This window comes from Struthio camelus, chromosome 27 (assembly GCF_040807025.1).
Source record: "Struthio camelus isolate bStrCam1 chromosome 27, bStrCam1.hap1, whole genome shotgun sequence".
Taxonomy (NCBI): Eukaryota; Metazoa; Chordata; class Aves; order Struthioniformes; family Struthionidae; genus Struthio; species Struthio camelus.
Window position 1 is genome coordinate 7,949,823 of NC_090968.1, and position 26,770 is coordinate 7,976,592.

Sequence of the window (26,770 nt, forward strand, 5' to 3'; positions counted from 1 at the left end):
CTATGACAGGATTAGACAGAGCTAACAGCCAGACTACAATGAGCTTGTAGAACTGTGAATGCCAACCGAGATGCACAGTGTTTCTGCTTTAGCTCACAGATATATATTTAGCTTTAAATCCACACAGAACTCACACACAAACTTTTGGACAAGAACAAGAGTGACTTTCACTTATCCCTCCTAAAGCCACAAAAGAACATCAAGTTTCACTTCACTCCCTTGGACTGCAACACAAACTCAACTGAAGACAAATTACTATTGGATTGTTTAGCTCTTATTTCAAGTAAAGAAAAAAACCCAAACAAAATAAAAAACTCCAAAACACACAACAAACCATGAAGTGCTCCAACAGCCCTTTCATCTTGGGAAAACACACACATTTAACTGCAGTAGAAGTATTCATGCCTTCCAAAAGATTAGCTGAATATAGTAATTTTATTCTCAAATAGAAATTCACATGGCAAGGCTTTCTGGTACATGCTTCTGCAGGACCACTCCTACAGCCTTCCAAGGAATTTCATAAAGCTAGTATCAGTGACTGAGTGGAACTAATCAGTCTCCATTTCTGTCCACTGTTGCTTATGGTTTTACTCCTGTTAGAATTGGCCTTTAACCAGCCCGTAAGACCAGGATACCTGGGACCTGTAAAGCTAACGCTTAAGTGAAGTAAAATAACCCACTGTCCCCTCGCAAAAAAGTTTTGTTGTGAGCAAGGAACCTCACAAAATGCAATGTCTACACCTCTTTTAATTCACTACTTCCATTAGGCACCTCCCACATTCCATATTATATCCCGAATCTACTAGCTTACCCTCTAACTCTGCTCTGCAACAAAAGACACGGAAAAGGAGAACAAAAGTATAGCATGTATTAGATAAAACAAAGTAAAGATATAGCCGAAATTAGAGATTGCGTTTCAAGGTCTTTAGGACAGAGTAACAAAAAGGGGCAAAGGTAAGGTTGATATGTAAGGCTGAAGGTATGACAGCGCCAAACTTGAGGGGAAACATTAGGCAAAATAGAGATACAGGCAACATAGTTACAAAGGTGATTTCAGTGAGATTCAGAACTTGTGTGATCAGGAACAACTACCTAAACACCTGTAGATTTTCTAATCCTGAAGCCTTTACAAGAGAGAGTCTCTAGGCAGAAACTACCACAATTTTTATTAGGGGAAAAAAAAGTCACAATTCTGACAGCCTAAACAACACATTTTATATATACCCTAGCTTCTGTCGTGAGCCGTAACCCCATCACATCCCTCACTTCCGAAAAAATCCTTACCATGAATTTGGTGTCACCTTTAGACAGCGTATCTGTGACAAAGCCAACTTCTTCCAGTTGTTCTACAACTTGATGCAAGAGTTTTGACTAGGAATAGTGACAACAACAACAACAAAGTTACTTTACAAATAAGAATCTTCCTTGTTTGCCAAACAATGGCTCACATAAATAGAGGTGCATCACTGTAGTTTTTTTGTATGTGAAGTCTGGCCAAGGGAAAAGAGTTCAATAAGACTGAAGGGGGCGGGGGGGGGGAGGGGAAAGCACTTAAAAAAAAAAAATTGCAATTGTGAAACCATAAGAAAGTTTTCCACCGAAATCTGTCAGATTGAAATGAGAAAAAAAAAAAAAAACACAAAAAACTGTTTCCTAGTTTGAGTTTTGAACTTCCAAAGCAATGAATCTATAGACACAATATACACAAAGGAAAACATCATTAGGATTGCCTCAGAGTTAGCCCAGAAATATTATCTCCACAGTAGGATATTTGCTTCTCCTCCAAAGAGCTGTGGCTACATAAAAAGAGATGCTTTCGTTGCCTTCAATCAGTGCTTTATGCTGCTACGTTAGCGGTAGCTGTTACAACTGAGGTTGTAAAAATATGCAGATTTGGGGGAGGGGAGGGAATTGGAGGAAAGGATAAGAGTAAACATACTAAATAGTTCTGCAAGAAGAATACAATACACAGATGTGAGAGATGACTGTTACTCCTCCAAATAAACATGTTGCTCAAAGAGAGTATAACTATTACAAGAACAAAAAAAAGATTCAAGACACTGCAATACAACTCTAAGGTTGCATATCCTCCAAATGTAAATATAGCCTTCTGGGAGTAATGTATAGTACTGATCGATCATAACAGAGAAACATACCTGTTTGGATGATTCAGATGTGAAACTTGGATGGGTTAGGAGAACATCCATATCTCCGCTTGACTCTGCACCTAGGAAAGTAAGAAGCAAGAAAAAGTCCCTGTGTAAACCCTGCTGTCCATTTTAACAAGACCAGTTAAAGTTAAGCTTTATGCCTGAATTCTGATACTCGTCACTGACAGAAACTATATTAACTTTGATGGACATTCACTTAACCTGTTCTTATAAACATGGCTGTATAATAGAGAGTAGCCAAAGACCATCCAAGACATTTGTGGAAAACCGATCAAGAGAACGCTGCTTCCGCTTCAAACAAAAGGAGCTAGCATCACCCTACGTCTCAGGAAACCCTCCAAAACTTCCTGCTATACTCTACAGTAATGAAGCACAGATGTTGTTAATGTAAAACAAAGCAAACCATTCATAGCGTATAATGCGCTACTCTTATCAGGAGGGGCGGACTTCAGACTTATGCGAGTGTTTCATCGCTGCACTAATCAGCCAAGTTATACTAAAACAAAAAGCAGGGTTCCAACATCAAGTCAATCTCCAGAAGAACAACATATATTGAAGAGTCATAACAGCAACTTCTGAGTCACATACACATCAGTAAACATGCCATCTTATGAGCCCGAAATAAACACAAGATCACATGGCACCAACCTCGTCTAAAACTGCCACATACTGTAGCAATATAGTTTGGGTCCAGCTTCTTTACTTCTTTCAGCACAATTTCCTATAGAAAGAGAAAAGATGGGTGATTTGAGATGTCATTCATTCATTTGCCCTCATTGCCTCATGTGCTTAACAGAGACTTTCTTACTTGCATTTGCAGCATTTCTTTCCTTGGGATTCTTTTCTCAAAATCTTCAAAATATCTGCATATATAAAAATAAAAATGCCTGAGGGAGAAGTAGTGGCAACATCTAAAACTTTTACTCAGTGAAATGCATATCAGAAAAACAATACAAATTATATTACTGTTATGTCACAAATAAACTTCCCCTTTCTCACCACAGACAGCTTGAAAGCAACACCTTGCAAAGCAATGGCAAACTTGCAACTGAAGGTCTTAGAAGATGGCTTCACTGCATAATTTTGCCTTGTATCTGAAGAGCTGCTGTGAGATGGGAGTTATACTACCATATGATCAACTGGTTTACATTTACATAGCTCTCCAAAAATACAAAAGGTAGTTCACAAAACTCAATCCATCAGCAATAAGCAGGAAAAGGTCACTCACCCTTGGTCAGAGGTGACCTAAGTTGCCAAAATCCAAACAGAAGCTCACAAGCCAAATACAGAGCTTCTGAAACATCTACGCACAGAGCTGTAGAAAACAAACTGCCAGTGTATAATGTGACTTCGGAGGAAAAGAGGCCAACTGAAACAATGGTGTACCGCCTGCCTGACCAACACCAGAACCATTGACAGGAAGCCCTGGCAGCAGCACTGCGGCCTGGGAGCGCTACATATCCACTGACAGTCATGATCCAGCCAGTCCAGTTTCAAGCACTACAGACAAGGGTTCTGCATATGGGACAAGTTAACTGCTTTTTTTCAGGCAAGTTGCAGCACAACTAGGGACAAAAAGACCATACAGCACTAAAACCATTCTTACAGCTCAGTACTTTCGGGTGGCTCTGAAACAAGACCTGAGTACAATTCCAGGAGCAGGCTGAAGGGCACTAACAACATGTAGGGATCCTGGAGAGATCAGCTGGGTTATCTCATGCTCGCTTAACAATGAAAAAAGTTTTTCCTTAAATGCTACATGTCTATAAAGACAGGGATGCACACCAGAACAGGACTCTATCAGATAAAGAGCAGGAAAATGACAATCACTGCATAGCCCTTGTTACTCACTGGTGTAAGTTTGTCCAGGTCACGGATTCTGCATCTCTGCCACTGACGCAGAAACACTAGAGCTGGCCCCAACCAGATATATGAGCTGGCAGAACCAACCAGATTATATGAGGGTTTAGTTGATTCACTTGCAGCTTCTTGCAAACCCAGCTATAGTCCTTCCAGGACCAGCACAGTGGAGCAGTCACTTGGCAAGCGACAATCGAACTAGTAAGTCCAGAGAGAAAAGCACACGCTCTGCATGGCTTTCTCAAGTTCAGACATCGCAAAAGCTCTACCTTGCACAAAGCGTGACAAAAACGCCTCAGGGCACTTCCGTAGCACTGTGTTGAGATAGCAGGCTCTTTCCAAAACAGATTGCTGATGTAACCTTGCTAAAGTGTTTCTCCATGAGCCAACTGAAAAGTCATTTGGAAATAATTCCCTTCTAGATGGAGATTAAGCCTATGAATTTCAACTCCAATGAAACGAAAACTCTGAACTTCTGAAAAGCATGTAGAGCACACAGACAGAACCTTACTTGGCCGCTGTAATCTTACATTACATCCTAGTGTTGAAAGGAGTCATTAGAAAAGCCAAGAACTTGCATCCAAGAAAACCTACTTCAACCCAATTCGCTGGTGATGGTTCAGCTTGTGTTCATTTTTTCTTAGATCTAGAATAATATTAAAAAAAAATTCAAGTATTAAAAGTTTTATGGTAAGATTTCTACAGTACAAAGATGACGCAAGTGAAGAACGTGCAACAAAACAGCTACCTCACAGACCAACTAAAACATTTTAATGGCAGCCTGGTCAACAGCTGACAGCGTAAGTCAAAATGCACGCGGCACTGTCTGATAAAGCCTGACTTCAACAGGCCATTCGTCTGTGTGACAAAATCCATGTTGTTTTCTGTGAAGTCTGTAAGCATCTTACTCTGGAAGGTATAATGCGTTCACTCTGTGCAATAACTTTATTTTTTTAAAGCGCTTTCATCAAAAACTAGATGTAATTGCTATCACAGTACCACTCTGAGACAGGCAGCTGGACAGAAGAAGTGATACTGCAGTGTGAACTGAGGACCCAAAGACAGCATATGACATACACTCACCCTCTAAAGTCTTAATTCCTTCCTCTACAAACTTCCTAGCAGCAGCAGGACTGCAAAGAGACCAATTTGCAATCAGAAACAGTAAGAATCTCGTAACACTGAATAGAACATTAGAATTCATTATAATCCTCTAGCTTCTTCAAGACCAAGACGAAAGTCACTTCTGATGCTTGCCGTACACTTGGCACACATATCTGTAGTCTGTACTTTCAGTTAGCAGAGATGGGTATCCAAGGCTTGGGCTGCACATTTTTAGTATTGATACAACTATATAGTGCTATACAATTGTTTAAAGAAAAAAGAAAGAAAAAAACACCCTCACCAAATAAGGAATATTGCTTTAGCCAACAACACTGGGATCTAATCGCATGCATGATAAGGACTACTTTAAACATAATCAGTCTTTGAGCCAAATTGTAGCCACAGCAACAGGATTGTATTTGAACCAGCACTTAAGAAATGAGGCTCCGGCCTGCAGCCTACAGTACAGCAAAGCAGTCCAAACTCCAGTTTGGCTGGAGAGTTTGTCATTAGCACCATACTTAAGTGAACGGTTGCCCTTTCTTCCCCAAAAGCAGGTGCAAAGAGCGAGCAAGCGGGAGAAAGGGGGGCAAAGAGAAAGCTTTACCCGATGCCAGTAACTCGGGTCAGAAAGTTGATAGATGCACTTGTATCATCTTGACGAATCTGGAAAAATGAAAGAACACAGACCAAACCCTTCTGCACTCCACTTGCAATAAAGACAAAAAACTTGAGAAGATAATACTGCCCATTCAGATTCTGTTTTGGAGGCTTACTATAAATCAAAGCAAAGCAGAACGAAGAGTAATATTGTGCACCATGGCAACGCCATAGATACCAAGCCTGAAAACCCTCTGCCCTAACTACCTATGCTAAGGTAAACAGCACATTTAAAACTCAAAACTCCTCTGAGAAATGGAAGTCTGGATCCGGAAGACTGTGAAGACGTTCATATGCTGATGATATTATCCAAAATTTTTTCAGGAACAGGTAGTTTTGAGGCTTCAGCTGAGCTTCTTGTTCCCCAATTTCTACTCCCCATAAATTCCCTATCCACCATTCTCAGGTTTGACATCAGTTTCGCCAAAGATAATCCCCAAAGTTTCACAAAGTAAATAGGCTACTTTGCAAAGTGCAAAGAAAAGCAACTATTGTGAAGTATAGTGCACAGGAAAGAAGCCCACCTTTTCCAATTTGCGTAGTTTTCCAGTGGATAAAAACTCATCTATCTTCTCAGCTATTTTAGCACCTACTCCATCCTAAATATTGGAAGAAGAAGGGGTGGGGAGAACAAGAAGTTAACTTCCAAATCATTTATAGCCACTATAGCTAAGAAAAAAAAAAACACCCAACAATAGAAGTTACAACACAGAATTTAGAGTCCAGTAAGAATTAGGAGGTCATTGAGATCATGAAGTAGTGCAGTACTCCATGGTAAAACGCAAGCTGCATCAACCATCATAAATGAAGGGCTGTATTAAAAGTCTCCTGAAAGCAATTGTTTGAAACCAGGCTTTGACTCTTACAACTAAAGGCCCAAAGGTTAGCAGGGCAGTAACAGAATAAAGGGGAATTTTTCCCCAACGGCAGCCTTTTACAAGTAGGGCTGCAGCCAGATGGACCGGGTGCCTGCAGTTCCGGCCATGAAACCTCTACAGCACTCCCCACTGCAGCCAACCCCACGCCCACCTCTGAGCCCTGACCCAGACATCACTGGAAAGGGGAAGGGCAGCAGAGCTGTCACAGGCAGGGTTGATCCCGTGCTGCTCCTGCCCCTTCCAGGAGCCCCTGGCATCATAGCCCCTGCCAACCTGAGGCCCTACCACCATGGTACAGGCACCTACCAGCTTCTTGGCCTCAGCCCCACTCTGGATCTTGCTGGGATACCGGGAAATCACAGAGGCTGCTTTTCTGCAAAACAGCACCAGTCAGCGACTGAACCAGGCAGCAGCACTGCCACCTCCGTCGGGGGGAGCAGTGCCCCCCTCCGACGCGACAGGGGGGCGCAGGTGAGTGGGCCGGATCCCGGGAACAGGCAGTGAGGTGGGGGGGGGGGGAGCGGGCCCCGGCGCGGGGAAGGCCCCGGCGCGGGGGCGGGCCGCGATACCTGTATGCGTTGTACTTGTGAATAGCACGGTTCACGTTCCGCTCGTAGTTCGCCAGCTCTACAGGGGAAGACACCGTTAGAGCAAGCCAACCCCGCCGTAGTCCCGTACGCCCCGGTCATCACCCACCGGTGAGAAAGTCCGTGATGCCCTCGTTGGGGCTCTCCTGCGGGGCCTTCCGCTTGCTCATCCCGGACGCTCGCGGACCCGGCCGCGGGAGACCAGAGCGGCCGGCGGGGGGAGAACCGGATACCGCAACGCGGCGCTTCCGGCAGTGACCTCAGCAAAGCACGGCCGCCTTCAATGCGCATGCGTACTCCTGCCCCAGGGCGGAGCGTCGCCAGTGACGTCAGAAACCGTGGCCCCTGCTGCTCGCCGCCCGCCTCGGCGCGGCACCAGCCAGAGACGCGTGCGCACTGCAGCCCGCCGTGACCGCCCGAGCTCCACGGTTGCTCGTACTGCTGCGGCAACCGGCCGCGCTCCCGCCCCTTCTCGGTGCTCCCCGGCCGACGGCACAGCGGGTTTCTGCCCGTTGGTGCCGCCTCGTGTCTCGACAGCGGTCTGTGCAGCCTCCGTGCGTTCGGGACTATGTGTGAGTACCGGGAAGCAGCAACACGGTCACGGCAACTACTCGTGCGGGGAAATCCGCTGCTCGCCTCTCTTGATTACAAGGGGGAAAAACTGGGTGAGCGGCTCACGCATGCGCACTGCAGCACCGCTGTCCCTGCTACCTGCGCTTCGTCACAACGCGGGGCTGTAGCCAGGCGGCGTACGCATGCGCAGTGAGCTCTCGCCGTGGTCGGTGCCGCTCTCCTAGCAACCGGTTAAAGCCGCTATCAATACCGCGCATGCGCAATCGGGCGCAGTGCGCCGGGCTGCAGCCAGCCGGCTCGCTGGAGGGCGCTCTTCGAGGTAGCGGCCCCGCTGCCGCTCACCCCGCCGCTGGCGCGCTCTGAGGCGGCGCATGCGCGGTGCCCAGGAGCAGCATGGCGGCGAGCAGAGCCGCGCTTACCCTCGGAAGCGGCGGGGGCGGGCCGCCGGTCCCGGTGAAGCGAGCGCGTCCCTTCGGGTGGCCGCGGGCCCTGGGATGTTTCCTGCCCGCCAGGACCGTCGCTGCGTGGAGGCGGAGAGCAGAGGGGCTCCACAGCAGGAGCGCGGGTTTGACTTTCTTTTTCCCGTGCCTCGCCTTTCGGGCCCCGGTTCCTCCCCAGCGCGGGCCGAGGCGTGCGCTCGCCCCCGCGGATACAGCCTGGGGGTGCGGGGAGGCTGGCAGAGCCCGGTGCGGGAACGTGGCAGAGAGGTGGGGGCGTCCCTGGAGTGGCTACGAGTGCCGGGATTTCTCCTGCCCACCTGAAGGCATGGGTGGAGGGGAGGAAAGGGTGGGGGGTTTCAGGGGCCTGGCAGTGCTCTGCTCGATGAGTGCACACGGTAGGGTGTACCTGGAATGAGTACTTGACTCTTTAAATCTTGGTTTTAGGGTTGAGGTTCCTCCCCAAAGCAGGCTTGTGTGTGTGCCCTCGCTGATGTAGATGTAGATGGCCTGGAGGTGTGGGGAGGCAGGCCGGCCCACGAGCAGGATTTTTGCATGGTGTCCCAGGGAGGATAGCTCCTGTGTACCTCGTGTGCCCAAGGTTGTCGGTAAGTGACAAGATGACAACAAGTGTCTGTCAGTTACAGAGCTGCTTCTTGGTCATTCCCCTTACTAAAGAAAAATGAATTTACGGATTCTCTTTCACATGTAGAGACAAACAATATACCTTTCCTCAGGTCTAGCTGGGGTTTCACAATGCACCTGCGATAACACGTACTTATTGTCAGAGAGACGTTAGAACAGTTTCCTGTAGAGAATATAGAAAAGGTATTATCCTACATGGAGGATGCTGTGGTGGGCAGAGCTACAGAAGAAGAGGCGTGAGAGTGAGGTATCAGAGCCTTAAGTATGACTGGATAGGGCATGATTTAAGGTTAATTTGTGTACAGGGCACAATTAGTGCAACCCCAGTGTTGTGGGAACAGTTCAGCCCTAGGTTTCTGAGGAGTGAAGTCTCACGCATGTACAGCAGCTAAATTAATTATTTATTTAAATAACAGTATAACAAAGTAACAGCTCGAGCTGGGTGCATCCAGGGAGGCACCCAGAACAAAAGAATTCTTAAGTAATTTTCCTTTTTACAGTTTTATTTCCCCACCTGCCAGTGAAAGTCTCTTCCAATCTTCTTCAGTGGTCTCTTTCCCTCTGACTGGTTCATGTCTACATCCCAGGATGGTTGCCAGATGGTTGCTATGTTCCTGCTCTACGGTACCCTATCTTATCCGAAGGTCAGCCGTTATCTCTGTTCATTCTGGTCTGTATCCTTGAGGGCTGGTTCTAGCTGATGTTGCAGTGGCGTCGTCAGCAACGTTCTTTGGGTTACAGTTCAGTCCTGCGGCCTGCAGGTTTCACCTACTTTAGACACTTAGGCTAAGCAAGAATCAGACTTCTGCTCTGCTGAGGCAAAGTTGGCTACAATTCCCTTCTCTAACACCCAGGATCGATATACAGGTACTGTAAACTGGGGAAATAAGAAGCTGACAGAAGAAAGGTTAAAACTGTAAAGCTTTAATAAAGGAAATAAAGGATCCTTCCCATCAATCCTGAGTGAGAGGGTTGCAGTTCTTATAGCAGTGTATCCATCACTTTTCTGGTAACAGCAGACCGCAATGGGAGTTACTGGAAAGGAGTCAGGAGCAGAGCTGGAACAAGGGCTGTTTTCCCCAACCAGACACAAGCGGCTGTAAGCACGCTTGCCATAAACCAATGAGGACGAGGCCCACCCCGGGTGAGGACCTTGCCCTGGGCCTTGACTGCAGCCACCCGGTGCACCCCGCCGCCCGAGGACTGCTCCGCCTGCTCGCCGGGGCACCCCGGCCACTGCCGCCACCCCTCGGTGCTGCTGTGCCCCGGTGCTGCACCGCCGCCGGGACACGGGGGGCTCGTGAGGTCCCCACCACCGTCTCCTCCTGCAGGACAGAGGTGCCCAGCGGGGAGGGTACGAAAGGGTCGAGGCAGCCCAACTGGAGGGGCCGGCAGTGCGGGGAGGGACCCTCGCTAGCGGGGTTGCGCATGCGCACTGCGGCAGAGCAACTCCTGCTGCCCTCGGGTGGGAGCAGTTCGGTACTGCAGCCAGCGGAGTCACGCATGCGCATCCGCTACGAGTTGCTCACTGCTGCCCTCGGGTGGTGAAAAGTCGGTATAGTCAGTATAGCACCGGTTTGCTCGCGCATGCGCAGCAGCACCGGTCTGCTCTCCGCTGCCCTCAGGAGACTACAGACCAGTGCTGCAGCAAGGAGATTGACGTATGCACATTGACCCAGCTGTGCTCAGTGCTGCCCTCGGGTGATGACACCCCCAACAGTGCAGCCAGTCGAGGAATGCGTGCGTCCCGGGGCGCATGGGCTCCATCGTGCCCCTCAAGCGATGAAATACCAATACTGCAACAAGCAGCGCTCCTTGCTGCCCTCGGCTGGTCAAAAAGCAGTACTGCAGCCGGAGAGCGGCGCATGCGCTGTTGTTCAGCAGTCCTCGTTGCTGCCCCCGGCTGGCGAAACATCTGTACTGCTGCCGACCAGCCGCGCATGCGCAGTTGTTAGGCAGTGCTCATGACTGCCCTCGGGTGGCGAAATATCGGTACTGCAGCCGAAGCGGGCCGCATGCGCAGTGGTTTCGGCGTGGCTCGTTGGTGCCCTCGGCTGGCGAAACATCGGTACTGCAGCCGAAGCGGGCCGCATGCGCAGTGGTTTCGGCATCGCTCGTGACCGCCCTCGGCTGGCGAAACATCGGTACTGCAGCCGAAGCGGGCCGCATGCGCAGTGGTTTCGGCGTCGCGCGTTGCCGCCCTCGGCTGGCGAAACATCGGTACTGCAGCCGAGGCGGGCCGCATGCGCAGTGGTTTCGGCGTGGCTCGTTGCCGCCCTCGGCTGGCCAGAAATCGGTACTGCAGGCGAAGCGGGGCGCAGGCGCAGTGGTTTCGGCGTGGCTCGTTGCCGCCCTCGGCTGGCGAAACATCGGTACTGCAGCCGAGGCGGGCCGCATGCGCAGTGGTTTCGGCATCGCTCGTGACCGCCCTCGGCTGGCGAAACATCGGTACTGCAGCCGAAGCGGGCCGCATGCGCAGTGGTTTCGGGGTGGCTCGTTGCCGCCCTCCGCTGGCCTGAAATCGGTACTGCAGGCGAAGCGGGGCGCAGGCGCAGTGGTTTCGGCGTGGCTCGTTGCCGCCCTCGGCTGGCCAGAAATCGGTACTGCAGGCGAAGCGGGGCGCAGGCGCAGTGGTTTCGGGGTGGCTCGTTGGTGCCCTCGGCTGGCCAGAAATCGGTACTGCAGCCGAGGCGGGCCGCAGGCGCAGTGGGTTTCGGCATGGCTCGTTGGTGCCCTCGGCTGGCAAAAAATCGGTACTGCAGCCCGAAGAATCGGTACTGCAGGCGAAGCGGGGCGCAGGCGCAGTGGTTTCGGCGTGGCTCGTTGTTGCCCTCGGCTGGCGAAAAATCGGTACTGCAGGCGAAGCGGGGCGCAGGCGCAGTGGTTTCGGCGTGGCTCGTTGGTGCCCTCGGCTGGCCAGAAATCGGTACTGCAGGCGAAGCGGGGCGCAGGCGCAGTGGTTTCGGCGTGGCTCGTTGCCGCCCTCGGCTGGCGAAACATCGGTACTGCAGCCGAGGCGGGCCGCAGGCGCAGTGGTTTCGGCATGGCTCGTTGGTGCCCTCGGCTGGCAAAAAATCGGTACTGCAGCCCGAAGAATCGGTACTGCAGGCGAAGCGGGGCGCATGCGCAGTGGTTTCGGCGTGGCTCGTTGCCGCCCTCGGCTGGCCAGAAATCGGTACTGCAGGCGAAGCGGGCCGCATGCGCAGTGGGTTTCGGCGTCGCGCGTTGCCGCCCTCGGCTGGCGAAACATCGGTACTGCAGCCGAGGCGGGGCGCATGCGCAGTGGTTTCGGCGTGGCTCGTTGGTGCCCTCGGCTGGCCAGAAATCGGTACTGCAGGCGAAGCGGGGCGCATGCGCAGTGGTTTCGGGGTGGCTCGTTGGTGCCCTCGGCTGGCCAGAAATCGGTACTGCAGGCGAAGCGGGGCGCAGGCGCAGTGGTTTCGGCGTCGCGCGTTGCCGCCCTCGGCTGGCGAAACATCGGTACTGCAGCCGAAGCGGGCCGCATGCGCAGTGGGTTTCGGCGTGGCTCGTTGGTGCCCTCGGATGGCCAGAAATCGGTACTGCAGCCGAAGCGGGCCGCATGCGCAGTGGTTTCGGGGTGGCTCGTTGGTGCCCTCGGCTGGCCAGAAATCGGTACTGCAGGCGAAGCGGGGCGCAGGCGCAGTGGTTTCGGTGTGGCTCGTTGCCGCCCTCAGCTGGCGAAACATCGGTACTGCAGCCGAAGCGGGCCGCATGCGCAGTGGTTTCGGCGTCGCGCGTTGCCGCCCTCGGCTGGCGAAACATCGGTACTGCAGCCGAAGCGGGCCGCATGCGCAGTGGGTTTCGGCGTGGCTCGTTGCCGCCCTCGGCTGGCCAGAAATCGGTACTGCAGGCGAAGCGGGGCGCATGCGCAGTGGTTTCGGGGTGGCTCGTTGGTGCCCTCGGCTGGCCAGAAATCGGTACTGCAGGCGAAGCGGGGCGCAGGCGCAGTGGTTTCGGCGTGGCTCGTTGGTGCCCTCAGCTGGCGAAACATCGGTACTGCAGCCGAGGCGGGCCGCAGGCGCAGTGGTTTCGGCGTGGCTCGTTGGTGCCCTCGGCTGGCCAGATATCGGTACTGCAGCCGAAGCGGGCCGCATGCGCAGTGGTTTCGGCGTCGCGCGTTGCCGCCCTCGGCTGGCGAAACATCGGTACTGCAGCCGAGGCGGGCCGCATGCGCAGTGGTTTCGGCGTGGCTCGTTGGTGCCCTCGGCTGGCCAAAATTTGGTACTGCAGCGGTAAGGCGTTCGCATGCGCGCTGGGTTTCCCCTGCTCCCTGCTGCCCCCCGGTGTCGACACGCCAGTTCTGCAGCCGCCACTGCCCTCGCCGGCATACGGAGAATACTGCAGCCAGCCGGCGCGCACCCGCGCAGTGCCGGTCACCGTGTTCGCCCCTACTCCGCCGTGTTTGGGTAACGGGTAAGCGAAGGGGCCGTGCTCCTCGCCCCTTCCCCGTGCTCATAGACCCGTAGCGCAGAGTGCTTTTCCGTACTGGTGCTTCCTTCCTGTTGTCGCGGGGACGGGCAGTGCCGCCTCGGCGCTGCTCCGCGGTGCCCTCACACCGGTGCAGCAGCGGAGCCCGCTCGCTGATCCCCGCCGGGCTCTCGGGCACGGACCGAGCAGCCCCGGGGCGCCCGCCGCTGAGCGCGAGCCCCGCGGGGCCGCGGCGGGGGCGGCGGGCTGCAGCCCCGCGCCGGGAACACGCGGGGGCGCCGTTCCCCGCCTGGCCCCCCTCCCGCTCCCCCCCTCGCCCCCTCCCCTTCCCTCCGTCCCTCCCACTCCCCTCCTCGCCCCTCCCCTCCCCTCCCCTCCCGCTCGGGGCGGAGCCGGCGCATGCGCGGTGCTCGAGAGCTGGGCTCCCGGCGCTGCCGCGCCCCGTTCTCGGGCGGCGCATGCGCGGCGGGCGGCGCATGCGCGCCGGCGGGGAGCAGCATGGCGGCGCGCAGGGACGGAGTTTTCGCTGGGGCGGCGGCGGGTGAGGGCCGAGGCCGCCCGGAGTCGGGGATGCGGGGGCCCCGGTGAGGTGAGCGCGTCTCTTCGGGTGGCCGCGGGTGTCAGGCGGTCTCCTGCCCGCTGGGGCCGTCGCTGCGTGGAGGCGGAGGTGCGGGGCGAGGTTTGGGGAGGGGGCTCGGGCCTGGTGCCGCGCCGCGCCGGCAGTGCGGCCCAAGGTCTGCCGGGAGCGCGGGTTTGACCGTCCGTTTGCCGCGTGTCGCCCTCAGGGCCCCGGTTCCTCCCTGGCGCGGCCGGGGCGGGCGCTCGCCCCTGCGGAGGCGGCCGGGAGGAGCGGCGAGGCTGGCGGGCCCCGGAGCGGCGTTGGGCCGACGGCTCCCGTCGCGGCTGGCTTGCCCGAGGGTGCTGGTAAGTCGCAAGGAAGCTTAAAGCTACCGGACCAAACCGATTTAAGGTCACTTTGAGCCAGGTGCAGTTAGTGCAGCGCCGAGATCGTTTACTTGAGAGTTGTAGCTAGGGAAATGAGAAGGTGGACAGGGGAAAAGTACTCCCAGGCACCCGCACCCTGAGGCCTCCCCCAGCTGCGGGCCCAGACTGTGGGCCCCAGCCAACCCGGGCACCAACTGATGGAAACCCCCACTGAGCCTTGCTGAGTCCTCCCTCCTCTACAGCTGCCCCTAAGTAGTACCTTGGTTTTAATAATTTAAATTAATTTATTAATTTATGAATTAACAGATTAATTTGTAAAAGGTGTTCTAATACATATCGGGTGTGATCTGTGTCTCCCCCTTGACTCCTTCCCACTTTAGAGAAGAGGGAATTTACAGCGCTTCTTGCTGAAGAATGTTGATGGGTGGATGCACAGATGACAAATGGATTTTTCTCTCTTTTCCTCACCACCAAGCCCTCTGTATGTGCAAGAGGACTCTCGAAGTGTGGCTGGTCTGAGATAATAGTGCTGTGCACAATGCTTAAGGAGAATATTAACATAGAACTGCAGGCTAAGGGATAACCTAAAACACTAAAAGGCTCAGGAAAAAGCTAGGAGAACAGTGAGGGGCTATGGGAAGCCCCAGTGACGCTACAGAAAACAGCCTGGCTTTTAGGCACGTTCTCAGAGAAGGAGCAATGTCTTACTCCAGCCCATAGGCAATGGGTGCTATTAATTACCACCTGTAATTACCAAAAGTTCTGTAAAAGCAGAAGGGGCTAGAGATGATGCATAGCAGATTATGAACTATAAAGTTGAAACAACAATCTTCTCTTAAAATAGAAACACGTTAGTCCTAAGTAATAGATGAATGTAGCTTTGAGTAACGTGAAGAGAAGTGGTTAAGTCAGTCACCCTGAAAACCTTGGAGAAGTGGTCCAAAAATCTGGTACCCTCATGGCCTCATCAGTCTTTCGGGTTTGTTTGGTAGGGTGGCCCACTGAAGGGGGACACCTTGAAGAGAAGCAGCTAGACGTCATGATGCAGTTGTTCATTTTGGTCATCGCCTCTGAGGTAAGCATCCAAGTACAGGAGGGATAATCTAGGAGATGTATCAAAAAGGTAACAGGTTTGAAACAGAGGCAGGCAAATTAAGTGCTGTCATTCTTCCATGTAGTTAAAGACTGAGAGAATTGTTGGTTAAGCACGTGTATACAAGGGTTTGAGAAAGGATATTGAATGGTACAATAACAGTGAACCAGAATAAGGTTTCATGGAAGATGGCATAGGTGTGTACTAGGTGATGTGCCTGCCTGTCTAATAACCTAGCCCTAGTTGCTGTATGTTTTGTTACCAAACTGTTTACCCTGTAATGTATGATGCCAAGTGCTGTTATAGCACCTTTCCTTTAAGGAAAAGAAAATAAAAAAAGAACATGGTAAAGAGAAAAAGAACATGCACAAATGTAAGTGTTTCATTGAAGGTAAAATGCAAGTTTATCTGTTTGTTACAGAGATGGAAGCAATGATAGCAAATGCTGACAAAGAGAAAAGATGGACAAGCAGTTTTTTGTGATTAATACCTAATGGACTGGATGAAACAGGGAAGCAAAAATGAAGCTTAATGGACCCTTAATATCATCAGAAACTGCTACAGAAGGAGGTGTTCCACTATGGGTAACTAAGGTAACTATTATAACAAATCCCTGTTATTTCTGTCTCCCGGGGGTGGCACTGAGGACTAAAGTAACCCGTTCTTACCTTTTGGATATTGTTAACTGTATCTGCCTCAGTTTTGCTTTGGTTGTTATCTTATATCCGTATACAAAAAGGAAAAGATATAATACTTGTTAGAGTAATTGCCATGGCTGAAATTGAACAGACCAGGAAAATGTAAGCAAGCTGAAGTAATAAAATCAAATGGAACCAACTGAAAGCTGTCTCCATCTCCCCAAAAGGGAAACCCCATTCCTCCTGTTGAGGAAGGATCCCTAGGAATAGTGATCAGGATAACAGATCACCAACATATAACAGAAGGTCTGCACGTGTTACAAAAAGTATGCTGCATACATGTTTCTTTGCATGTGACTTTATGTATCTATGAAGCATCATATTTTAAGAGCTACAAGACAGCAACTTATTATCTTAGGGGAATGATAGTCAAGTGACCAGAGTTCCCGAAGAGGAAGTGAGAGTGAGAGAGAAGTATCTGAATTGTAAAATTAAGAGGTGAATTTCAGGAAGGCTCAATTGGTGCAACCCCAGGTTCCTGATATGGCAATGGTATTTGGGGAAACAGGAATAGAGTAGCTAGAAAAAAGGTTAAAGCCTTATGAAATTAAGACTCTTTCTTGTCAGTTCCAACTTTAGGGCAATTTTAGGAGGATTTAATTTCCTCCGGCAGTGTTAATATAACTTGCGTGGTATTAGCAGACCACGGTGGGAATTACGGGAAAGGAGTCAGGAATGGAGCTGGAACAAGGAACATGATGCTGCTTTCACTCAACTGAAAGAAGCGGCTGTAAAATCTCCTGCCCTCAAATTCCCAGGACAAGGCAAGCCTTTTTCAGTAAGGATTCCCACATCTACTGATTTCGTGGGAGCAGCGCTGCTGCAAAAGAGCAGTAGAGGGAAAGTGGGTGCCAGTGGCATCATCCTTACATCCCCTTTGAGGCCCGAACAGAAACTCTCTGGCTGTGAGAAAGACTGTTTAGAAGCAATCTGGGCTGTAACTGTCTTTGAGACTTTTACCTTTTATCAGCCCAGATGCAGCCCAATCTGCTCAATTCCCTCTAAACTAGCTCATGTCAGGGAAATAAATAGGCAGCAGAGTATCCTCTGTCCAGGTGGCACAGTGGGCACTGATCTTAACAAGGGGGGAGTTACAGTGCAAGTGTACCAAGAAGCGGATCATCTTCTGTGCATCTGAATTGAATGAGGGGTAGAGCGCGGTTGTGCCAAAAATGTGGACACAGAAGGCTTCTGAAAGATTAAGCTCTAGGAGCTACTTAGTCTAACTTCCCTTTCACAGCAACCCAAGTGTCCTCATGGCTTCCAAAAGGGGAGTTGGGGGAAGCGGTATTTGTGGCTTGCCTGTGCTCGTTTGCTTTGCTTGTGTGTATATTAGATCTGCTTTTGTGCATATAAACGGGTTTGTCTTATGATTTTCTGCAGAGCTCTGATTTTTTTTTTTTTGCTTTGCTTTATACTTTCGGAGGATGATGGATTTTACCGTGCCTCCATCAACAAGCGCTGGCTGACAAAGTTATAATGTCCCAGCGGAGACTCTTAGGCAAGACGGAGGAGTTCAGACACACAGCCTGCCAGAAGAACGTCACCTGGGAGGGGTTGCTAGCCTTGAGCTATAGGCGCTGATGCATATGGCTCATTCTGGCAGACACGGAGGGGTTTTCTTTGGTGGCAGAAATTGTAGCTTGACTGTACACCCTATAGCGGCAGTATTTTTGTGTTTATAAATTGTGTTAATCTTAAGTATTCAGAACATCAGGGATCGACTACATGCTGCCATGAAGAACTACAGGCTACCGCTCTCAGACCTTTGTAAGTTACAGCGTGTCAAGAGCGGCCAGGAGAATCCAAATGCCAGTGGAAAGATTCTCTGCGTGGTCCTGCTGAAGAACTTCAGCTGTAGGAAGGTTGGCTGCATCCTCACTGGACTTGTGAGTAATAAGCCACAATTCATGGACCAGCCAAGGAGAGAGGGGAATAGTGGGCCCGTGGGTGCACCCTCGCTCTTGCAGACACAGACACTCTGGAGGTATAGGGATACAGGCAAGCAGGCCCACAAGTGGCCTCCACGTGCCTTTCGGTGTGGCTGCGGGTCCTCCACACAGCAGTGCCCAAGTGGACTTTGGGCCCAGCGGTACACAGGGAGCTCTGCAGCTCAGCAGGTGAGTGGAACTGGAGCGGGTTGAGGGCTGTTCTGGGCTGTCTGGATCCATCTGGTTCCACTCGCTGTCCCTCTGTCCAGCGCTCCATCTTTTTCTTTCTTTCCCCGTAGCTCTGTCCGATACCCCGTCCCTTTGTTTAGCTACTCATTGCCCTGCCCAGTTCCCCATCCCTCTGGTACTCTTCGCATCCCTCTGTCAATATCTTCCTCCCTCCGACTGGCTCCCTGTCGCGCTGTCCAGCTCTCCATCATCCTTTTCCCCTCTCTGTCCCACTACCCGCCCGCTGTTCCTCTGTCCAGCTCCCCATCCCTCTGCTGCTCTTGTCTGTCTCTTTGTACCTTTCCAGCCTCTGTCCCCCTCTCCAGCCTTCTCTTTCTATTTCTGTCCCTCTGTTCAGCTCCCCATCCATCTATTTGTCTCCCTATCCCTCTTTTCCCCTCTTCTATCTCATCTCTCTGTCTGACTTCCCCTCTCTCTTTTTTTTCTCTCCACCTTTCTGGTTGGCTCTTCATCCTTCTCACTCTCTTCCCATTGCTCTGACTGGCTCCCTTTCCCTCTCTTCCAGTCCCCGTTCCTCTGTCTGGTTCTCCACCCTTCTCTTTTGCTTCCCGTCCCTCTGTCTGCTTCCCCTTCCCTCCTTTCCTCTCTTTATTCTTCTGTCCACTTCTACATCCCTCTTTTTCTCTCTTCTGCTCCCTGGTCCTCTGTCCAGCCCTCCACCTGTCTGGCCCTCTGTCCTCTTTTTCTCTTCCTTTGTCCAGGGCCCTGACCCTGGGGCTAGGTCTCTATCCTTCTCTTTCTTTTTCCATCTGTCAGCCAAGCTCTCTATCCCTCTTTTCTTCTGTTCTGCTCCCTGTCCCTCTGTCCAGCTGAAAGTTCATCATTCCTTTGTGTTTTGTCTGGTGTGGAAGGTGTCAAGAGGCAATTGGTGCTCGGCAGAGACGATCAGTAGCAACCAGAGGGTCCCATCAATCTGCCTGGTTCAGGTCATGTCAGATACCCCTGCAGTGACTCTATGTGCAGAGGCATGGGGCTGCGGATGTGCAGTGGGGGAGCACTAATGGGCCAAAGATGCTGTGGGGGGATGTGGTAGACATTAGCATGTGGTAGAGATTAGCAGAGGCTCTGAGTATTCGGGTGTTAGGACAGGTGCAGGTAGGGCAGGGTGTGCTAGAGCAGTCTGGAGCTGCTGTTGTCCGTCTTACACGTCAGCGCAGTCTGCAGTTACTGTGTCTTGTCTGCCTGTGCGCAGACAGGGCTGCTGCGCGGTGCAGTTGGAGTCGTGATTGTGTCGCTGGCATTGAGCCCTGTTTTCTGACTTTATGCAAACTGTTGTCTTCCCTACATCAGCCTTACTCTGCTCCTCTTCCAGGAGCCTGTGCTCAGCTCTGCTTTCCAACACGCTGTCACGTCACAGGGATTTCCAGCACGTTCTGTCTAACTTGGGCCACATCCTAGGCAGCCTGAGCAAGTGAAGCAAAATCCTTCTTCTGTCATTGTCCAGGCCAGAGTCAGTTTCCCATCGGCTCAGTCTCTCCAGGGTTTGGAGCTTTTGGAGGCCTTAGTTTTTATCCTGCCTTGGCTGGACAGTGCTTTCTGAGAGTGTCCGTCAGCGGCACAGTTTCCCTGAGGAGGACCATCTACCGAAGGCTGGAGGTGGCCGAGTGCCTGAGCGAGCCTGACTGTATGTGAGGGCTGCTGTGACATCCTTGCGATGAAACGGAGCCTGAGAGAGTGACTGGAGCAATGTAGAGGGTCAGTCATAATTGTGGGAATAGTTACGGGCCTTGGACTAGGGAGTAGTTCTAGGAGGGCTGTGCAGTTGCCTGGCCTCTCAGTAACTGTTCTGGCTTCTTTGCAGGTGCTGAAGCATAGTCTGGCAGTCGAAGGAGCGGTGTCACAGCTGGGAGCTCTGCGGAGATCTGTGGCTGGCCATGAAGGTCGAGCTCTGACTTGCAGCGTGGACACAGCTAAGTCTTGGGGCTGCACAGTGTGTGTGCAGGGCTGGGAGGTGGAAGGTGGTTGTCCCCTAGGTGGTTGCTGGTGTCACTGGCTGTGGATGTTTGCCCATGGAGCTGGGGGGACCAAAAATATTAATTGTCTGTAATGGAGTTGAATAAGCGCTTGCAATGTTTCAGGTAGGTTCAGTGGAAGTGCAGCTTACTGCAGTCCTGTGGAGCGATTCTTGCATGTGCTCACATTTGAATGGTGGCTAAGACCAAGCTTATAAACAGCAACTGTAACATGATTCTGATGCATATCTTCCTGTTCTGCTGCCCTTCTAAATGAAGGGGAAACTTCTTAAGCTGTGGGCAAAACTTGCAAGCTCATGTGTACTTTGGTGTTTCTTGCTTAAAGCTGAGGGTTTGGAGTTTTTCACTTAAGGTTTATTGTTTAGTTTGTTGTTGAGGGTCTGTCACTCAGGGGCTATGGTTTATTACTTTATTTTGTGGGGTTGTCTTTATCAGTCAGGGTTTACAGTTTGCTGACTTAGCGATCAGGGCGCAGGATTTAAAATCCAACCTCATCCGTAAATTTTAAAGCAACTACTTGGGTTCCAAGATTTGCAGTTTGTCACTTAGGGTTCAGGGCTTACGCCTTACTGATAAATGACAAGGGCTGAATCCTTAGATAATAAACTGTAAGCCCCGAAGCCTAAGCAGCAGGCTGCAAACCCTTCTCTGGGGTTCCTAACCTTCCCCTGTTCCCAGCGTTCAGCTTTGTGCACTGACCTGAGGTCTGGATTTGATAAGGCGCAGGCCCATCGCACTGAGAGTGGTGATGTGACAGGTGAGGTGAGAACTGTGAAAGTGTCTTGCAGGGCTCTAGCCTGGGGTAGGGCAGTAGTGCAGACAGGCAGGATCAGAGATCAAAGATCCTCTCACCTGTCAGAGCTGAATCCTATCCCTGAAGGAAAAAGTAGAGGGGATAGGCTGTCAGCTACTCAGAGACCTGCCACCTCAAGGGCAGCAGCAGGAGCTGACCCTTCCCCAAAGGACCGACGAACGCTGGTGCAGAGGTGACTCTTCAGGTGTCACAGGGTAAGGAGAAGCATGCTGGCACTGAGCTCCATGGCAGACTCTCTCCCAGGTGTTGCTTCTGTGCAGTAAAACAATAAACAGTTGCTTTACTCTTTGCACTCATGTCTGTGGTTCCTGCTGTTGCTTTGCCTGAAGATGATGCCCAGGGGAGGAGGTTACACATTGTGTCTGGGATTGGGAGCTGGTCCCCACATCCTTTGTAATTGGGGGTCCCTGCGGTTCCCAGGGACCCCAGTGCTGTTCACAGGGCTCTGGGTAACTTCCCTTGCATTGCCTTGACCCTTGGGGCTCTTGGTGGAGTTTCCCATTATCCTGGGGGCAGCCAGGGCCCCCCCCAGGGCAGTGTGAAGTCCCCAGACTGCCCTCAGATTTGCTTTCAGCACTCCGCAACGTCCCTCATGTGTCGGTGGCCTGTGTGCCTGGTGCTGGGAGACAGAGTTTTCCTGGGGAAAGGGGGAGCCTGCAGGCACTTTGCCGTCAGCTGCACTGAGCCCTGTGACATGCCTTGTGGCCCCTTTAGTGTGCACAAAGGCCCTTCACTTGAATTTTGGTTTGCCCAAGAGCCCTGCATTTGCCCTTTGGTGGTCCTCAGGAGCGCTCAATTCACATTTTGGGTTGCTGCCAAGCCCTCTGTGTGCTTTTCTGCGTGCCCTGGGGCCCGATGTTTGTTTTGCAGCACACCACAAAGTTCTCTGCTTATCTTTCTCCCCTGTCCCAGAGTTTTCTGGGTGATTTTTGGTGTGCCCCAGGGTCACTCTGTTTGCTCTAGCATCACCTGGTAACTTTTTTTTTTTAACTTTTGTTGCACCCAGAGCTCTTGATTTGTTCTCTTGTGCCCTGAATACTCCCTTTTCCTCTCTGTACCCCCCAGGGCTCTCCCTTCAGCTTTTAGCAAGCACCTCTCAGGCGCTGGGGTGCCTCTGCTGCCCTGGCAGCCCCAGCTGTCCCTGATGGGGCTGAGGGTAATTCCCTTCCCCTGGTTCCTGAGGGCTGCAGCTGTGGGCCCTGGGGCTGGAACAAGCCCCAGGTGGGGCTGGGGACACTGATGGCCACGGCAGGCATGCGCCGGGGCTGGGGCCGCAGTCGGGAGGAAGCTCGTGCAGGGGCCGGTCTGGGACAACGGAGCTGCCTCTGAGCACCGCCCGCCGGGACCGGCGCTGCGGCCGCACCGCGGAGGAGGTGAGCGGGGCCGGGGGGTGCGCGCGTCCCGGCAGACGGGAGCATCTCGGGCCAGCGGAAACTGCGCCGGGGATGGCGGTGCACCGGGGCGGTGGGGAAGAGCGGAGCACCGGGGCCGTGGGGAGTGGTCAGGAAGGGGGTGCGCTGGGGCTGGGGGGGAGGTAGGAGGGGGGCCAGGGCTGTGATGGGGCGAGGAGGGGAGGAAAAAAGGGGGGCGCCAGGGCGAGGGTGGAACGAGGAAGGGGTTGCGCCGGGGCTGGAGGAGGAAGGAAAAGGGGCGTCGGGGCTGCAGTGGTGCGGGGGGAGGGAGGACGGGGGGGCTGGCGGGGTTGGTTTATTGCGCGGTGGGAGTGGCGCGGGGGGTCCTGGGTCAGACCGGGACCGTGTCGGGGGGGGCGGGGGAAGGAGGGATCCCAGAGGAAGGCCTGGGAGAGTCGCAGTGGGGGCAGGGGCAGTGTCGGAGCTGACCCGGGGCCGGTCCGGCGGCGTCGGGGGAATCTCGGGCCGGGGTTGGGGATCGCGGGGCCGCGCTCCGGGCTCGGCGGCTTCCGGGTCTCGGGGGGCGGGGGAGGGGGTGGGACGGAACGGAACGGAATCGCCGCAGGGTCAAACCTCACCGAGCGCTGAGGACCGCGGCATGCCGGGAGCAGTAGTCTTCCGGCATGGGGCTTCCGGGCGGCCATGTTGTTTCGCGGGCCATGCCGGGAGCAGTAGTCTTCCGGCACGGAGCTTCCGGGCGGCCATGTTGTTTCGCGGGCCATGCCGGGAGCAGTAGTCTTCCGGCACGGAGCTTCCGGGCGGCCATGTTGTTTCGCGCGTTGTGCCGGGAGCAGTAGTCTTCCGGCACGGGGCTTCCGGGAGGCCATGTTGTTTCGCTCTGCCTGCCGGGAGCAGGAGTCTTCCGGCACGGGGCTTCCGGGCGGCCATGTTGTTTCACTCTGCATGCTGGGAGTAGTAAACTTCCGGCACTGAGCTTCCGGGCGGCCATGTTGTTTCACTCTGCATGCTGGGAGTAGTAAACTTCCGGCACTGAGCTTCCGGGCGGCCATGTTGCTTCGCTCTGCATGCTGGGAGGAGTAGTCTTCCAGCAGTAGCTTTGCCGGCGGCCATTTTAATCTGCAGGGCATGCTGGCAGGTGTTACCTTCCCCTGCTGGGCTTTTGGGAGACCATCTTGTGTCTCTCGAGGGTGGCAGGAGGTGCAGCTGTCAGCGGGTTTCCCACCCGCTGGCCACGTTGTGTTCTGTGGCATACCAGGAGCTGTAGTTCCAGGTGCCTGTGCCTTCTCAGCCCTGCAGCATTGGCCCAGTGTCGCTGTTCCTCACTGGACATTTGCTGCTCCCAGGAGAGTGTCCATGGGTCACCGAGGCAGTGGAATTTCCCTGTCTTTCCCTGGTACAGGGCAGGAAGTATTTTCCATCTCTGGTGTGCCCAGACAGGGTTCTCCCCAGGGCCTGGGGATGTCCCTATTGTCCCTGGGGAGGGCAGGGAGAGTGTGAGGGGCTGTGGGGGCTCCTGATAGTCATAGCTTTGTTCAGGCTTGGGGCCAGGTAGGCAGCAACAACTAGGAGGAGTGGTGGCGCTGGGAGGGAATGGTGCAAAGCTGTCCTGTTTTGCAGCACAAGGAAACGCAACCAGCACTGTTGCTGTCCAAGGACCCTAAAAGAGCCGGAGAGACCCTGGAACAGCCGCAGGCACCCCACAGCAGCCCCAGGGACTGTGTCACTGCCTCCCAAGGTCACTGTGTTCAGCTACCTTTAACTGGGTGGAAAGAGCCTCCAGGAGCCCTGGGCACAGCTGCAGAGAATCCCCAGTTGCCTCTACATATTTTCTTTACAAACATGGGATCTCTTGGATGCCTTGCTGCTGCTTCTGTGTTGCTCAGTGCCTAGGTGTGCTATGTTCGCATCCACCCTCTGTGCTGCCCTCTGCTCTGTTAGAGCTGTTGGCCGGATCAAAAGGGGTGTGCGGCTAAGAGCTAGGCCAGGGGGTCTCAGCTGCCTGGTATAGGACAAATAGGAGGGGGAATGGGCAACAGGACATAAAAGTACATGTGGATGAGAAACAGGTGCTTTAGAGGACTAAGATGCAGGGGCAACTGACAGGAGTAGAAGTAGCAGGGGAAAACGGTGATGAGGAAGATGTGTTGTTAGAGGCAGTACAGCGGAGAAGAGAGGGGGAAAAAATGCTCCTATGATGAAATAAGAACTGTCCTGAAGAGATTTGCTTTTTGCCCTTCAGGTTATGACTCTGCATGACTTCCTGAGAACTGTTCTGAGCACATGGTGTTGTAGGTCAAGACTGCCTGGGCAGTGATCCTCAAGTTGTCTGCCAAGAGTACACAACAGCTGACAGCTGCCTGCAGAATGAAAGCAAAGGCCTGCTTCTCAGAGGTAAGAGGCAGGGTCCAAGTGGAAGGATTATGGCAGGTGAGTTAATGTCCCAGGACCTTTAGTTTTCTGCCTCATCACCCCAGGACTCACCCGTTTGCTCCCTAGTTCCTTCAGGACCTATCCATTTGCCTTCAGGTGTGCTCCAAGAGACTCCATTTGTTCTCCTGTCCCCTCAGAAGTCTTTGCTGCTTTCTAGTTCCTGCATGATTACTCTGCCATTTAGAGTCTGTGGGTCTTCTGGTAGCATCAAGACTCCTATGTTTGTTCTTTTGTCCTATTAAGTCTCCTCTCTCTTTCTTCTGGGTCCCTCAAAACCCCTCCATTTGCCATTAGTGCATCCCAGAGCCTTTGTTTTTCCCTGTAGTCCTCTCAGGATGCCTCTGTTTGCCCTCTGAGCCCCTTAGGGCCCACCTCACTGTCTCTTAGTCCCATCAGCAGCCCTCTGATTGCCACACGCTCCCCTCAGGACACCTTTGTTTGCCTTGAGGGCACTCCAGAACCCTGGGCGCTCATGGCACCCTTTCAGTGTGCCCTGAAGCCTTCCTTTTCTATTCATTGCACCACAGAGTCCTCTCTATGCCCTATCCCTATGACCGTTCTGTGTGCCCTCTATCCCATCAGGTCCCCTTTCCTTCCAGTCCCCTCAAGACTCCTCCATCTTCCTTTCTTTTACCTCAGAGCTCTCTGTGTTCTCTAGTCTGATCAAAATCAATCCATGTGGCATGTAGCCTCAAAACTGCTGGCCTTCATTGTGTTCCAGCATTGCCTAAATGCCCCCAAATCCCACCTGAGCTCCTCCTTGGGAGTTCTGTTTCTCTCAGATCCCTTTCCGTTCTCCTTCTTTGCCTCTTAGTGCATACTATAGCCCTCCATTTCCTTGCAGCCTGCCTTATGCCTTCTCAATTATCTTCTACTCCCTTCAGAACCCCCATGTATGTTCTTCAAAGCACCCCAGAACCCTGTGTTCTCCTGTCGCGCTCCAGGGCCGTTTGCAACCTAGTCCCATCAGAACCAGTCCTTTTCCATTTTGGGGTGCCCCAGTGCCCACTGTGTGCTGTCTCTTCCCCTCAGGACCCCAGCATCTAATCCCCACAGAATGCCTCCTTTGGCCCTTGGGCTCCCTAACAACCCCTTCCTGAGCCCTTGATTTGAACTGCAGACATCCTTCTGACATGCCATCCTAGAACCCAGTGAATGCCCTCTAATCTTCTCAAGACTCTTCCATTTTCTAATCTAGTTACCTCAAAACTGCTCCCAAAGCCTTCACTGTGCCCTAGAGGCCTCTCTTTGATGTCTAGTCCCCCTAGGCCTGCTCCAATCCTCTCAGAAGCCCTCCATTGTGCACCAGAGGCTCTCTTGGGTGTGTAGAGTCCTTAGGAGCCCTCTAGTACCCTCAGAACCCCTCCTGAGGCCTTTGTAGTGCCCCAGAGCCCTCTTGGGGTCCAGTAGCTCTCTTAGGACCTAATTCCTTCAGTACCCCTCTTTTGGCCTGCGTTGTGCAGGAGCCCTCTGTTAGCCTTCTAGCTCTCAGGGGACCACTCCAGTCCCATCAGAACCCCTCCTTTTGCCTTCATTGTGCCCCCTTGCCTTTTTTTTTTTTTTTTTTTTTTCTTTCTAGCCCACTTACAACCTCCCTAGTCTACTCTAGGTGTCTCTTTTGGCCAAAATTGTGTCCCGGAGCCCTCTTTTAGCCCTCCAGATCCCTTAGGACCTCTCTTTTCCCCCTCAGGATCCTTTAGGACCTTTGTTCCCAGAGGCTTCCTTTGATCATATAACCCCCTTATGACCCTTCTAGTGAACTCAGTACCCATCTTTTGGCCTTTCCTGTGCCCCAGAGAGCTCTATTGGCCCTCTAGACCCACTAGAACCTTTTCAGTCACCCCTGAACCCCTCTAGAGGCCTTTATTATGCCACAGAGCTGTCTTTTGGCCCTTCTGAC

General features: G+C 52.8%; 2 protein-coding genes across 3 annotated transcripts in view; one reads left to right on the plus strand and one right to left on the minus strand.

The window, feature by feature from the left end:
- POLB (DNA polymerase beta) overlaps positions 1 to 7,559 on the minus strand; it is a 15,194-nt gene extending 7,635 nt beyond the window's left edge. Inside the window, exons 1-11 of the mRNA XM_068920726.1 lie at positions 7,370 to 7,559; positions 7,243 to 7,300; positions 6,980 to 7,046; positions 6,320 to 6,394; positions 5,743 to 5,801; positions 5,115 to 5,164; positions 4,626 to 4,677; positions 2,980 to 3,034; positions 2,820 to 2,892; positions 2,157 to 2,227; positions 1,285 to 1,371 (exon numbers count right to left, since the gene is read on the minus strand). Coding sequence (XP_068776827.1) covers positions 1,285 to 1,371; positions 2,157 to 2,227; positions 2,820 to 2,892; positions 2,980 to 3,034; positions 4,626 to 4,677; positions 5,115 to 5,164; positions 5,743 to 5,801; positions 6,320 to 6,394; positions 6,980 to 7,046; positions 7,243 to 7,300; positions 7,370 to 7,430 — 708 coding nt within the window. The 5' untranslated portion in view covers positions 7,431 to 7,559. The remainder of the gene's footprint in view (positions 1 to 1,284; positions 1,372 to 2,156; positions 2,228 to 2,819; positions 2,893 to 2,979; positions 3,035 to 4,625; positions 4,678 to 5,114; positions 5,165 to 5,742; positions 5,802 to 6,319; positions 6,395 to 6,979; positions 7,047 to 7,242; positions 7,301 to 7,369) is intronic.
- A 3,888-nt stretch (positions 7,560 to 11,447) lies between these two features.
- LOC138062464 (uncharacterized) lies at positions 11,448 to 21,357 on the plus strand. 2 transcript variants are annotated; one of them, XM_068920724.1, is made up of 3 exons: positions 11,448 to 13,349; positions 14,150 to 14,288; positions 15,824 to 21,357. In XM_068920724.1, coding segments are annotated over exons 1-3 (1,452 nt in total). In that variant the 5' UTR covers positions 11,448 to 12,037; the 3' UTR covers positions 15,825 to 21,357. The 2 variants fall into 2 exon arrangements, with proteins under 2 accessions (XP_068776825.1, XP_068776824.1); XM_068920723.1 differs by lacking the exon at positions 15,824 to 21,357 and adding an exon at positions 15,302 to 15,336.
- Positions 21,358 to 26,770: the final 5,413 nt, after the last annotated feature.

Excerpts from the sequence above, each read along its gene's own strand:
- LOC138062464 (XM_068920723.1), top strand. The coding sequence starts at position 12,038 with ATGCGCAGTGGTTTCGGCGTGGCTCGTTGCCGCCCTCGGCTGGCCAGA. Across the intron at positions 13,350-14,149 it reads CCGCCGTGTTTGGGTAACGG|GGCCCCGGTTCCTCCCTGGC; the intron begins GTAAGCGAAGGG and ends TGTCGCCCTCAG.